Raw genomic sequence first — 14247 nt, 5'->3', positions numbered from 1 at the left:
CTAGATTGACGATTGGTCTGGACTGGAGGCTTTGAGCTCGCTTGAGATCTTACGACAATTGAATTTGATCGGCAACCCCATCTGCGGAAAGAAGCTGGAGGTCGCTCCGATGTCTGGTGAGGAGGAGGAAAGCAGTGGCAGTGAGAACGATGAAGAGGGCAGTGACGACAGTGATAGTGATGACGATAAGACGTAGAAACGCAAGTCGAAAAGCAAGAAGACCGACATTTCTGAGGACGAGAAGAAGCAGATTAAGGAGGCGAAGAAACTCGACGCCAAGCACAAGCAATACAACTTCCAGATGAAGCGGCTGTTCCCGAACTTGGTTGTGCGTGATGCCGCTCGTGTGCTGGACAAGCGTGTGCATGGCTACGTTGCTTCACCTAAGGAGGAGAAGAAAGCGAAGGTCTCAGACAATAAGCAGAAGAAGCCTATCACGGGAAAACGCAAACGTGACGAGGATAAGAAGAAGAAAGCGAAAACCAAAGAGGAGTATCAGAAGGCAGCACCTACTGACGACGTCAGCGATGCAGCAAGTGGAAGCCAGCGAGTCGACACCCATGAAGGTTGATCAGACATCTAAGAATGACGCGAAGAAAGACAAGCGGCAGTCCAAGGAGATTGCTAGCGGTGTGGTGACTGTGAAGTAGTTCAAGAAGGCCAAGAAGAGTGAAAGCACTGAGTCCAAGCCCGTGAACTTAACGCAGATCAACTTTACACTCGACGTGGGAGTGTCCTGACGCCAGGGCACTATGGGACAAATGGTTGGAAGTATGGGGGATGGCCGCGACGAAGGCGGATGGTGCAGCCAACGAGCAGGTGGCCCAAGATATCTTCTCTTTAAGCATGAGCAAAGTTCCTCAATGGCTACTCGACTGGGGCAACAAGGAAAACGAAGATCGATGGGACGCCATCCACGAGGTAGCAACGACACTCTAGACCATGGGATGTGCGGCAACTATCACAGCATTGTGGAGATGGAAGGTGTCAGAGGTCTATTCAGACCAGACTGCAAGACGGACGGTAGAGAGCGAAGTAAGACGCATGACGACAGTCATGCAAGACACGATACTGCGATATAAGGCCGGTCTTTTCCCGTTAACAGCGACATCGTACGCGAAGCTCATGGTGACGGAGAGGATCAGAAGCAAATGGGCAGGCGCACACAGGGGCAACAGCGGGGGATGCGGACAAGACGAAACAGTCCGACTGGGCTTCTTCGATGGAGGGTCACGAGGAAATCCAGGGCCAGGAGGAAGCGGGAGTGTGATCGTTGAATGGACGATAAGAGACGAACGCCCCAGAGTGGCGTGGGCCGCAGCTACATGTCTAAGCAAGAGAAGCATGACGAACAATGTGGCGGAATTCACGGGACTGCATAGATTGTTGGCGGAAGCCGTGGCGCGCAATTGGAGAGGAATGCAGGTGGTGGGGGACAGCGCAATGATCCTTGGGCTCATGCAGAGGCGCAAGGAGCCAAAAGCGAAGCGGCTGAAGTCTTGGTACAGGATCGCCAGGAGGCTAGCAGACCAAGGGCAGGTGACAGTATGGAAGCACCACTATCGGAAGTACAATAAAGCAGCGGACTGGCTAGCGAACTACGCTATGGGCACAGGCAAGAGTGTGATTTATGGGGCTAGCGAAGAAGAGCAAGGTCACGAGCTGAGGCTAAAGGTGGAGCACTGGGCAACGGGAGACGTTCAGAAATGGCAAAGAGGACGGAACACGGAGGGAGAGGCATAAACAATACGATAAGAATGCGAAAGGAGGCTTCAGCAGGTACAGGCTGAGTAGGTACAACCTGACCGGGCATTTCATGCAAGCTGGGAATGGGTATTAGAGTTCAGGCACATACACGTATGGGCGGGTAACACAATACACCTCACACTTATTATTATTATTACACTCGACGAGCTTCAACTTGCATTTGTGTACTGCACACCAAATAGATTTCGTAAGTCTCACATAACCTTCAATTACGCATACTATTCAGTTAAAGAGGTCATTTCGGCAACGAGCGGTGCAGAGCTCTTAGACACAGGACAATAATGGCGAGCAACCCGGTCGGCGAGTTCATCACGAAGCTCATGGCGCCCAAGAGCCAGGGTGAAGAGGAGACTCTAGTGCGTTGTGTTGCTTTAACTCTTCTCAGCGCGGCGGTCTAACCTTTATACTTCACGGTAACGCAGACTCACCTGTCCAAGGTGGCCGAAGGAGCCAAGTGGCGGCTGGATGATGACCTACCGGCCCAGAAGAAGGTTGGCTTCCACCGTCACCACCAGTACACGAGTCCTGAGGGATTCCCGGAGGTGCCACGTCAGTACATTGTGACCACGCACTCCAAGGATCAGAACTTCGCCACGTACGCTGCCAACTCGTACTCGTCGGCTATTGCCATCCAGGAGGAGATGAAGACGCGTCAGTTCTAAGCTACAGCTGCAACCTAGTTGCTGTAAGAGGGATGCAGAAAAAAAGATGATAATACTTTTGAGCAACAGGCAGACACAAAACACAGAAACAAAATGAAGGAATCGGTCGATGGTGTACACTATGGCTTGGAAACTGTCTGATAGATCTTGGTTGTAGGATAACTTGGAGTGTTTGTGGTGTAGATACAGAATGAATCACTGTTGGAGGGCGGTTGCAGGTGAATTGTACAGATAAATCTGACAGGAAAAGATGAAACGTGAGCTCCAGCAAGAGATTCATCTCTTGTCAAGCGAAGCATACTTTGGTGCCCTTGTAGGTGCGCTGGTCGTCCGGTTTCCAGCCTGGGATTGAAAACACGTACGTCACAATGCGCACATGCAGTCTTCGAGCTTCTTCTAGCCTGGGAAACACCGCGTCAGCACATTAGACGACCCGTCAGAACGCAATCGCATAGGCTAATATGACATACTTCGGCAGGAGCATTTTAATCCCCTGCAAGCAACTCGTTAGCCCTTGAGCATCCACTTCAACATGATAGGATCCACTCACTTGCGGAACAAGATACAGGAATAACGCTGTTGCCAGCGTGAGATCCACAGCCAATGCATCTTCATGCTGAATTTCCACCAACATCTCCATTCCATGCTCCTGCATTAATTGCAACGCAGAGATCCATCAGTACAAATTGCGTTCTCGACACTGACCCAAGAGACACGAGCGTGTCACTACCTTGACGCGCGTCCGTGCTCGCTTCACCAGGTCCTCATCGTATTCCACTCCGATGCACCTGCAACACACCAGTCATACGCAACACACCTGTCACTTTTAGTTGAAATATTTCACCAACGCATTCTCCCATCTAACAATCCTCGTTACCTAGCGCCAGTCTTCTCTGCAGCGTGCACCAGTATCCGTGCGTCACCACAGCCCAGATCGAACAGCACGTCGTCAGTCGAGAGTGCCAGTAGATCGAGCGCATGGTCCAGCACTCCGTCACCGCTCGGCGTGAACGGCGCGAGCTTGGTACCAAGCGTCACTGTCGCCATCTTGGGTCTGATACGAAGTGCGTCATTTGAATTCAGTATCAAAAAAAATTTCGGTAACAATGCAGTTCGAATATCCGGCAAAGTTCGTCGTGTCGAGCTTGAAGCAAAAACGGCAACAACAGAGTGAAGGTCGTGTTGCCATGTTGCATTTAAGCACCAAGCAACAACAGTCCGAATGTACAGTTGCAATGTTGCATGTTGTATTTCGTTACTATATTTCACGTAAGCTATGAAAACTTTTTCACATCACAGCATGTACGACACGACCGAGAGAAAATTAAGGCTCCCCAGTCACAGTCTTGCAGCTTAGAAGAGGTCGACTTCCTTCTTCTTCGCCTGCTGCTTCCACTTGGGGAGTTTCTCAAACTCGTCCTTGCTCATTTCCATAACCGTGTGGAATTCGGCGTCCGTGAGGTAGTCCTGTAGAGTCAACAATCATTTGTGTCAGCGCTGAGAACTATGAGATAAAAAAAAACAGCCTCAAAGAAGTACGCTTACCTCCTTTCTAGCAATGTCGATCCCCTCAACGCCAGCCCTCAGTTCATCGTATGTGAAAGTCTCGCCTGCGGTACCCGTGGCCTTCGCAGAAGCGGGGGCGGGAGGAGCGGCAGCCTTCGGTGACACCGGCGTCACCTTGGGCGACGATGGGGTGGCCTTCGGGACAGGAACCTCCGTCGGTAGAACAGGGACTGCCTTTGCCGCCACGTTAAGCGATGCCGGAGCCTTCGGAGACTGCGGAGTCTCCTTTTCACGGATATCTTCGTTCGTGATCGTACCAGGGAGGTCCTTAGGGGCGTTCTTCTCCTTCTCCTCCTTCAACTTGTGCAAACGAGCCTTGTACGGGTCCAGGAACTCGTTCTTGGTGAAAAATTCGTCGTCCCAAGCCAAGAAGTTGCTTGTAAACATAAGTGGCTCGTTGTTGCAGTGCACGGCCACAATCGGCGTGCCCTCGCCACGACCATCACTCTTGACCACAGCCAAGTACTTGTTAGCGAGAGCCATGGCCTCGCGTCTCTCGGGCTCGTTAGCACCAGCTCCAATCCACACGTACAGAGTCGTGTACGTGTCCAAGATGAACACATCGTCCGTGTTGAGATCGTCCTGACCGAAGTTGACGATCTCATGCGCGTCGAAGTATCCATACTTGTTCGAGCACTGGAACAACCGAGGCTCGTGCGGGGCTTCGAACGACGACTTGGTCTTAGCGTACTCGCCCTTGCCACCCAGGAACTCCCAGAACTCGTCAGACTCACTGCCTTCCTCTACAACGTCGGCATCGCGGTTTTTCTTGAGGATTGCGGCAATTCTGGACGCGATCTCGCGCTCGACAGAGCTACTGCCGCTACCCTGCCACTCGTATACCTTACTAGGTGTCACCAACACAAAGCAGTCGCCAGAAGTAAGGCTCGAGGTCTCCTCGTCCACCTGAACGGCCAGTGTGTTCTTCTCGTTGGTCCCCTTCACCTGGTACAGTGAAACTCCATCTGTGTCGTGCGAATCTTCATCGTCACGGTTGGTGAATGCACTGGCCTTGCCGCCGGCGTGCACGATCATCGTTCCATTAAACAACGCGCGGAAATGTGCCGGCTCCTTGCCCTGCGTCACACGGACCTGAACAGGAGTACCGTGCATGCTGTCGTCCAAGAACGTGGCCAACAGAGCCGACGCAGCCTTCTCATCCGTCGTGGACGAGCGTCCCTGCCAGAAGTAAATCACCTGACTAGGCTTGCCACTCGAGGGTGTCACCACATGCAGGATAATGTAGCTATCGCCATCATAGAACTGTCCATACTGCTCTTTAGGCACTTCCACCTTGTCAAGGTCCTCGATACGCCACACCGTGACTTGGTGGTTGCCATCTCCGTTCGGATCCACGCCAATATCCTCCTCATCCTGCGACGCAGCCTTCACCAACGCCTTAACGTCAACCGGCTTATCATCCTGCATCTTGGCAACTCCCTTGCTCGGTTGATAGCCAAACTTAAGCACCTTAGGCTCCGTCCATGCCTTGAACACGGCAGTGAACAACGGAGTCTCTCCCTCTTCAACCACACGAGTAATAGGCGTATGAGACGGCCGACCTTCCTTCTTCAAGTAGTGCACAGCAACAGTCAACGCGTTCTTGCGTTCGCTCTCAGACGCGGTCTTGCCCACCCATACAAACACCTCGTTGCCCACGTCAACGATAAAAACGTCTTCGGTCTTCAAGATGTCTTTAGTGAGTACTCCCGATGACGGAGTGACGTCAGCAACCTGCAGATTGTCGTCAGTGGCGCCGCTTACACGAAGTACCGTTGTGTTCTTCTTGGCTGCATTCTCGTGATGCTCGTCCGTCTCGCCCGAGCGCGTCACAGTCTCAAAACCGCCCAGAGCTGCCCAGAACGCAACGTTCTCCGGGTCTTCGTCGATGAACGTGACGTCAGCACGACCACCACGAGCTTCTCTGGTCTTGGTGATGAACTCAAGAGCCTTGGACTTCTCCAGACGGTTAGCGTCCTTGCCGGCGTACAGATAGAGCTCAAGACCGGCGTCGAGTACGTAGGCGTCGTCCACGCTCAACGACGAGCTCTTCAGCGGCACCTGCTCGACGCGAACCGTGTGCTTACCCTTGATACGGTACAGACGCGTCACGTACTCGTCGCGCTTGACCTCGTTGAAGCCACTGGCCACACCTCCCTCGAGGTATTGCAGACCTGTGGACTTAAAGTACGACAGGAACAACGGCTGCATACAGGTACACAAAGATATAGTTCAGTTGCAAACGCCACAAGGAAATATCAACGCCTAATAGAAACGCACCGATTCGTGGCCCTGGCACTCGCGGTGCTGCACCGGTACGCCGCCCAGTGCGTCGTCTAGCTCCACGGTCTTGTACGCGGCAACGCCACTTTCGTCGGTGGACGTTTCTTTGCCCAGCCAGAAGTGGATGTCCCACGTCAAGCCACTAGCATAGTAGAAAGAGAGGAATACAGAGAGATAGGTTAAAATCCGGCGGGGGGTTAATGACAAAGGTCGTGCGTTCGTACGTTGTCGCCTCGCTCGTCTTGAGGAAGATATAGCTGTCGCCGCTGTACAGCTTGTGCTGCTCGGCGGCTGGCACGGCCACAGGCTTTAGATCCTCAATGCGCCAGGCCTCAAGCCCAGCCTTCTTGCCCGCCTCACTGAACGCGCTGTCCGCCATGTTGTTGTTGCTTGTAATGAAAGATTCTCTCTCCTTCAAGGCTTGTTGCCAAATGAGCTTCAGCGGATTTTTCCGAAAACGTTGGATGACGCGGTGGGTGAATAGCTTGTATTCACTATGTAGCATTTGTGATTTACGACACATTTCGCATAATTGTGGGTGAGTGGGCCAATTTTTAGATGTGTGGTATAGGTACGCCACACAATGCTAGCATCAAACAAGCACACTAGGAGTTGACTATCGTGAAGAGATGTCGGGTCGAAGACTGCTGGTGGCACAGTGCCTCGGTGCAATGTGTACCAATTGGGCAACAGCATCTTAGGACCACTGATGTGATGTACTGCCGTACGTGAGCTGCAAGTGCGCAGCACTATGCTCTCGGTGACCGTACCGTATTTGGAGCAAGAAGCGAGCTACGCTCCACATCGCTCCTGCGTCCTGCCTGCTGGCGCTTAAGGCCCGAGATCCGACGCGCCGTCGTCGTACCGTACTGCGTACGAGAAGAAGAAGGTGCGCTGCACCGTGCTCTCGCCTGGATACAACCAAGGCATAGAGTCCTGCGCCGTCGTCACTGCAGGCTCCTGTGTGCCCCATGCCGGTGACGTGGCCAGCGGAGCCCGGATGGGACACCGCGTCCTGCTGCCAGTACCGCTGCCGGTGAAGCCTGGACAAGCCGCCACGTCATCTCATCCTGCAGCAGTGCTGCAGTGAAAGCATGCTACCGTTGCTGTGTGAGTTGGTTCTGCAACGGACGCTGCCGTTGCCGAGACGATGTCGCTGTTCGTCCGTTAGCATAGCTGTAGCACAGTTAGATAACGACCTAGCAATACTCGCACGGGCTGAGAGAAGTGACGAAGGCACTCAAACAGAGCGCACTGGGCTTGACAGCTTACTCTCGAACTTACCTCGAGCTCACCAAGCCGTCCTCGAGTCCCTGTAAGGCTGCGCCGTGCATACCGGTGTCCAGTAGCATTTCATTTTGCTGCAGCGAACAGCATTGTAAGAATCGAGTCGTCATGGATTCTTCTGCCGACAAGTCCACTGACAACGCCTCGTCTCAACTGAATCTTAGTGTAAGGTGCATAGTGCGTGCTTCATGCTCCAACAACTCCACGTTGTGCGCAAAGCCGCGTATCCATATCAAGCGGAGGCGGGCCACCAGTCACAAGTATTTATTTTACACATTTCGGTGTTTGCACTATGAAATCGCTCACCTAAGCAGGAGCTGGACAGCGTATGTTGTTTTACAAACTGACAAGAAAAGCGAATTGGCAAACGCGTTGACAACGCTTCCTGATTCCCGACCATGGTGGCAATGAATCCGGGTGTCCGTCTCGCATCTGAGCCGATCCATGAGGAGCAGATACCACATTCGGCCTAGAGCAGGGAAGCATGTCCATGTTCAGATTCATCCGGCGCATCCGCCACCTCTTATCGTCCATTGCGACACACTCAGTTGACATGGCGACATAGATCCTTGTCTTCATCTCGGCAATGACTCTGGATACCAACGCTTCGGTTTTTCGTAAAGCGCTCGTCATCAGTCTTATTTCGGCCGGGTGTCCGGTACTGTCCGTCCGTTTGACACCTATGCAGTTGATGTGTGGCGCTTCTGAGCTGATCTCTTAACCAACGACAGTCCTGGACCCTGACTCAATGAACACTGGTGTTTTCGGAGCGAGTGATGGTCCATCGTGTGCAGTCGGGGATATGCAACCTGTGCCGGATCTGAGTAGGAATTTTTTTCAAGACATCTTGGTCTGGTCGAGCATAGGTTCCCACTCCCCGATGATCAGTGGCTCTCAAGCAATGACGTGGTAGAACGCGGCCACGCACAAGTGGAATACCGCTTGTGACTAAGTCGGGGGCTCCTGGAAGACGCCGATGCGGCTAAGCCGAGTATCTCTCATCCGTACGACGGTTCAGCCAGTCGTTGCCGCGAATTGGCAGACATGAACAAGAACTTTATCTCATCGTCTGATGTAGTGGTCGATCCGCGTTCATTTCCCTACGCCGAGGCAAGCCACGCCGACCTCGCACACCGTCCGAGTGCTCATCATCGTCTGAGACTGAAGTTATCCCAGTCCTAGTAGATGATAGCAGCGACATCGCCGATTGCGAGCGCGAAGTTGAGCTTCTACATTTATCAAACGGTGCCGCTCCAACCACGCCGCTTTTCAGTCTCTCGTGGAAACACTTTATCCGTGACTAGTAATGCGTCGGGCAAGTCGGTGTGATCATATGGAAACCGCTAACTCAGCGGCGACGGTTGAGTCAGAAGCTGTAGCTACAGTGTCAGTCACACGGACACGCTAAAAGCTAGCCGAGTCGAGGACAGCTCGGAAAGTTTGGCTCACCGTCCTGCCGTTCCAAGCGCTTGCGGTGTACGGCAACGGTGTTGCTTCACTCGTCCGTATGCCCACTAATAGCTCCCGTGAGAAGGTTCTTACTATGCCCCCCCCCACACACACGCATCGGCATGGAACTGACCTCAAATCTGGTGCCATGTGCTTTAAAACTCGGTGATTGCCACTTCCACCCGTTCAAGCGATAGCTAGCGATGCTTTTTTCGGAAGCTGCCACGGGGTAGAGCACACCCTCAAGAGTGTGTCTCCGTACGCTAGACCAACGTTCTTCGTAGACAAAAATGCCACGGCGGACGGTGCATCGTGCACGATCTCAACAAGGTCAGCGGCGCCACGATTTCAGCGTAGATACTAACACCGCTCAAGAATATGGTGGGGACCACTACGTCTGACAGTATCCAGCATAGTACTATATCCTTGATAGACGGACTCTATCAGATCTTGAAGAACAAAGGTGACGTGCCGCTGACTGCTGTCTGTGCACTCAGCGGTATCCTATGAAGATGGTTTGTGATGCCCCCGGGGATGAGGAGCGCCCCCTGATACACTCCAACGGGATGGGGTTCAATATTTTCCGTCGCTTCCGAAGCTTCGCGCTGAGTCACCTCGGCTACATTTGAGCCAAAGGCGGCATTGTCGATATCGATGCTCATCGTCAGCACCTGCGGCAGGTTCTCTAAGTGACATGGCAAACGAGCTGTACGCTAACCTGAAAAAGAGCATCTACTGCGTATCCGAGAGCTCGGCACTTTGCAGCTATGTCAACTCGAACGGTGTCTGTACTGATCCTAGGAGATCGAAAATATCTGTGCCTGGCCCACGTATCAGGACCATTAACAACTTCGACAATGGTTGGGGATCGCAGCGTATCTCTACAGCTACTCGAAGATCTTCGCGTCCACTGTGCATCCTTAGGCGCAGCTACCCAAGGCAGCCACCACGTTGTTTTGGCGCCCGGAGCACCAGGCTACTTCCGGCGCGGTAAAGTCCAGCTTACCCACCGCTCCATGCCTGATCACTAGAGGTTAATTTACGTAGTGTGCGACGACAATGTAAGCAGCGAAGGCTTGACTTTCCAGGAGGTACACGAGGAGTTTAAAAATGCGCGCGTAGCGCATAGTAATATGTCTCTTGTCGTAGATGAGCTAGTGTCGCTCCACCGATCTAGGATTGCGCAACTGATAGCTCACCACATTCTCGCGCTATCCCCGTCGATCTGCATCGATGCGTTGTCGATGGCAAAGTCGATAGATCATGCATCGTTGAAGACCAATACGAAGTGCCCATGCCTGCCCCAGCGCACATTACGCTAACTGTAGCTACTTGTCATGTACAGTTTTGTCGTGCACGACAAGCCAGACATGACCAACATCCTCGCCATCGCGCTCGAATTGCTTAGAATACGACACCGCGCTCGAATTACTCAGAATACGACACCGCGCGCAATTGGGTCGCAAGCTTATTGGCGACGACAAGGATGACGACGAGCGCGCCGTATGTCCTGCAGAAGGATTCAATGCGGTGGAGATCGCAGCGACCATACCACTTGGAGATGATATTGTCGCTACATACCGCTAGGTTGAATTCATCATTCGTATATATATTATAAAGCGCCCTGGCTGCTTGCCCTTGTAATCACTTTTGTTATCTGCAATCTCAATACAAGTCATACTTAAGCTTGCTTTATAACCACGACCCCTTTGTAGATCAAGTACGCTCGATGATATCAATGACACGGTATAAGCACGATGCAGCGTGATCTGAAGTGTTATATTACCGAGAAATAGTACGCCGTCTGCTGTCCCGGTGGAGCCGTCCTCGTGCTGACCGGTATGTCATGGATGACGACGTGTTGACGTACGGCGTCGACCGCACAGACACCCCACGCGTCGTCCCGCTGAGCGGTGATCTTCGCGCTCCGATTACTCACGAGCTATACGATAGTCTGAGTTCCGGAGATCTCGGACGCAAAAGACCTACGTCACAATCGCGAGGTATTTCTACTGGCTACTCTTTCGCAAGTGGGGGCGCCCATGCGAAGCTTTCCGGTGCGTGAAATTATCTACGTCAAAGTAGACGCCGCCTCGATTTCCCTGCCGGTTGCAACTCGGATTTTGTGCTCGGACTCCCCCGAGATGCTTAAGATCGCACTGGTATCCTCGTCGCCTCATCCAGATAGTGCATCTTGTCCTTGTTGCTTTGACAATCACTGCATCTCAGTTTCCTGTTCTTCTCTCCGATGCTGTTAGCCGGCACCATGGACTAATTTAATTGTGGCTGACAGGGATCTCGTCTTACTTTCACCTTCGGGGCAAAACATCCAAAGACAAACGGCCAATCCGAACGCATTGACCGAATTTGTGGAAAGGAGAAGAGAGAAAACACGAGAGTGTGAAGGACGCTAAAATGTTTTATTCTAATACAGAACGAAGTCGGACAGATAGTGGTGAGGCAACTAAGACGATAAAAAGATTGGAAGCGAGAACTATTAGTTAATGGGAAGGGTGGTGTCACTGCTTGGGAGAGAAGCCAACATGCATTATCACAATAATGCTACTACAGTCCGTACATTCGAAGACAACGTGGTGACGAAACAGGACCCCTTGTAAGTTATGCAGCGGTTTTTTGATAAGCTAAAGGAGAAGCGTAAAATTAGTTTAAAGCAGCTACAAGATGTAACGTACACTGTCGATGGACGTCTTCGTGATCTTAAAGATGTGGAAGTCCATTTACGAGAAGCAGTCGGAGGTGCTAGCTCAAATACGAAATTTCCTGTTCATAGAAGAATTGAGCAGTGGGTTTGAATAACAACCTCGACCAGGTTGCCTACACTCAAAGGAGAACACGCCTAAAAAGGCGGACTTCAAGTTAGCGCTCATTTTTTTGTTTCGGGCAGTTGATGTTGAAGCGGGTCTGCGAATACTTGACATATTCAGCCTTAATCACAATCTGCATGCCGAAAAATAAATTGATGCTGCAATTATTGCAATAGATGTGTAGCAATAATCTATTTTTGGCATTTAACCGATAGGTAGCAGCTATCTATTGAGCCAACCAAATCACTTCAATAATCTATTGGACCAAACTACCACCAACCATCTCCTGGTTAAGCAAGGACAGCAGTCACCACAAAATGTAGCCCCACATCGACGCCAGCAAACATAATTTCCTCACTTCCAAAAACACAATAAGCTTAACACCACCGCCAGCCCCCAAGATGTTCGCCGCTCCCCGCCCTGCCGCCCCAGCCACCTTCACCAATGGTCAAGTCGCCAACTTTTACTTCCGGCCGTGCCGTGACCAGTACGACGAGGTACTCCTCGAGTATTAACGCTGCAGATGCGGCACGGTCCGGAAGCGAGTCGCTGGAACTGGTTTCACAAACCTCATGCAGCATATAAGACGGAAGCATTCCTCCTTTGCTGAGGAGATGCTAGCGGCTAAGCCTGGCCTGACTGGGTCTGTCGTTCACTACGTGAGCCAGACCGCTAAAATCACATTCGGGTGGTTAGAATTACTGGTCAGGTGCAACCTACCGCTTTCGTTCTGTGAGAGCAAGCTCGCACGACGGTACGCTAGTCAATATTTTTACAGTTTTTTTTTACAAAACTAACGCATTTCTTTAAATGTTGAAATGCAACGTCAGATACAGCAACCTACAGCCTGTCTCAGTAGAGACACTCCGGCGAGTCATGGAGGCTGTGACTCGAGCAGTAGAGCGCTCGATCGCCGCGGAGCTGCCCGAGCGATTTGGGCTCGTCTTTGACGGATGGAGCCATGACTCAGAGCATTTTATCGCGGTGTTCGCGTGGTACGAGGTGGATGGGGCACTTCATTGTCCCCTTCTATGCATGGCTCCACTCGTCAACGACGAGACCGACGATCTGTCTGCGGCCACTCATCGTGCGTTCTTAGAGACTATGCCGACGCGGGATTATGGTAAAAGTCTGGAGCAGTGTCTCTTTTTAGTAGGAGACAACTGCTCCGTTAATCGCCGCCTCGCAGACCTAGTAGGAGTTCCACGGGTTGGGTGTGCGAGCCATAGGCTTAACAGAGCCGTTTTCCAGCGTTTAAGCGAGTGCGCGGAAGACCTTGACAGTGTTCAAGCGGTCATGATCAAGCCGCGTACGCTCCATCACTCTGCTAAGCTCCGGTAGGAATTTTGACTATTTATGTAAATATGTTTAAAATTTCTGTGTACTAACAGTAATTTTTGATAAATGAATGATTACAGGTTTAGCACGGACCTTCGCCCAATCATACGTCAGCACACTCGCTAAGGGTCCTCGTTTGCCATGGTCAACAGGTACTTTGAGCCCCTCCCATTCATAGATTCAGAGGACGACGAGCTGGCGGAGCTGCTGCCGCACGCGGCGTCCAGACGGCGTTTGCGCGATCTACTGGGCGAGCTCAAGGACGTGGAGTCAGTGGCGAAGGCGCTCCAGGGCTCCAACGTCGACCTCCTTGACGTTCGAGTATGGTTTGACAGCCTTATAGCGGAAATGCCATCGTTTGCGCGCTACCTAGGTAAGAACGTTTTTTTTCTGGTATATTCGTAGTTTACACTAATATTTGTACTAACTTTATATTAATGCAGCGCCGAGGGCTGATATTGTCCACAGTCCAGATTTTGAATCTGGATGTGTCCGAGTGGTGAAGGGCCAAGCCAAGCGTCTGACCAGGGCGTAAAAGGCTGCGCTCGAGAGATTTACGGTGGTTGCAAGTGCTCAAGATAGAGCGGTTAGTGAAGAGGAGGCAGACGCGAACGCTTCCATCGTCGAGAGGGTCCAGAAACGCCGCCGGCTGGAAGAGCGACAGCCCTCGTACGATCTTGTTGCCTCTATCCCTGCCACGTCGAACATCGTCGAGCGCTTTTTTAGTATCGCTAGAACTACGTATGGGCAGCAACGCCACAGACTTCAGCCGTGTACGCTGGAAATGCTTCTGTTCTTGCGTCAACAATGCAAGTTATTGGGATGCCCGTACAGTGGAGAGTGCGGAGTGATAGTATGAGGCTAAGCACGCAATATATTGACACATTATTGCATCAATAATCTATATTTCGCGTCTGGCTAGTTCAATTATCTATTCAGGGCTCACATTCAGCCGTCACTAATAATCTATTGTCCGCTATGACGTGCAATAGATAAAAATGCAATATTCGGCATCCCTGTCTGCATGTAGGAACAAAGGTTGGTCGAAATCCGTCATTTTTATACGCTGG

General features: G+C 51.8%; 4 protein-coding genes across 4 annotated transcripts; 1 reads left to right on the top strand and 3 right to left on the bottom strand.

The window, feature by feature from the left end:
• Nucleotides 1-2017: 2017 nt before the first annotated feature.
• Nucleotides 2018-2551, top strand: PITG_11071 (uncharacterized protein; the record flags this gene model as incomplete). Its single annotated transcript, XM_002901807.1, has 2 exons — nt 2018-2123; nt 2190-2551. 2 exons carry the CDS (start codon nt 2049-2051, stop codon nt 2427-2429), a joined length of 315 nt encoding a protein of 104 aa, XP_002901853.1.
• PITG_11070 (uncharacterized protein) lies at nt 2519-3476 on the bottom strand (the record flags this gene model as incomplete). Its single annotated transcript, XM_002901806.1, has 5 exons — nt 2519-2830; nt 2900-2922; nt 2980-3075; nt 3166-3217; nt 3307-3476. The coding sequence occupies 5 exons, from the start codon at nt 3474-3476 to the stop codon at nt 2716-2718; spliced, it is 456 nt and encodes a 151-aa protein (XP_002901852.1).
• A 178-nt stretch (nt 3477-3654) lies between these two features.
• On the bottom strand, nt 3655-6699 carry PITG_11069 (villin-like protein; the record flags this gene model as incomplete). The annotated part of the gene is made up of 4 exons (XM_002901805.1): nt 3655-3896; nt 3975-6200; nt 6276-6420; nt 6503-6699. 4 exons carry the CDS (start codon nt 6655-6657, stop codon nt 3783-3785), a joined length of 2640 nt encoding a protein of 879 aa, XP_002901851.1.
• A 410-nt stretch (nt 6700-7109) lies between these two features.
• On the bottom strand, nt 7110-7630 carry PITG_11068 (uncharacterized protein; the record flags this gene model as incomplete). Its single annotated transcript, XM_002901804.1, has 3 exons — nt 7110-7308; nt 7380-7454; nt 7563-7630. The coding sequence occupies 3 exons, from the start codon at nt 7628-7630 to the stop codon at nt 7110-7112; spliced, it is 342 nt and encodes a 113-aa protein (XP_002901850.1).
• Nucleotides 7631-14247: the final 6617 nt, after the last annotated feature.

This window comes from Phytophthora infestans, genomic scaffold (genome assembly GCF_000142945.1).
Source record: "Phytophthora infestans T30-4 supercont1.19 genomic scaffold, whole genome shotgun sequence".
Taxonomy (NCBI): Eukaryota; Oomycota; class Peronosporomycetes; order Peronosporales; family Peronosporaceae; genus Phytophthora; species Phytophthora infestans.
This window is presented reverse-complemented; position numbering and strand designations above follow the sequence as displayed.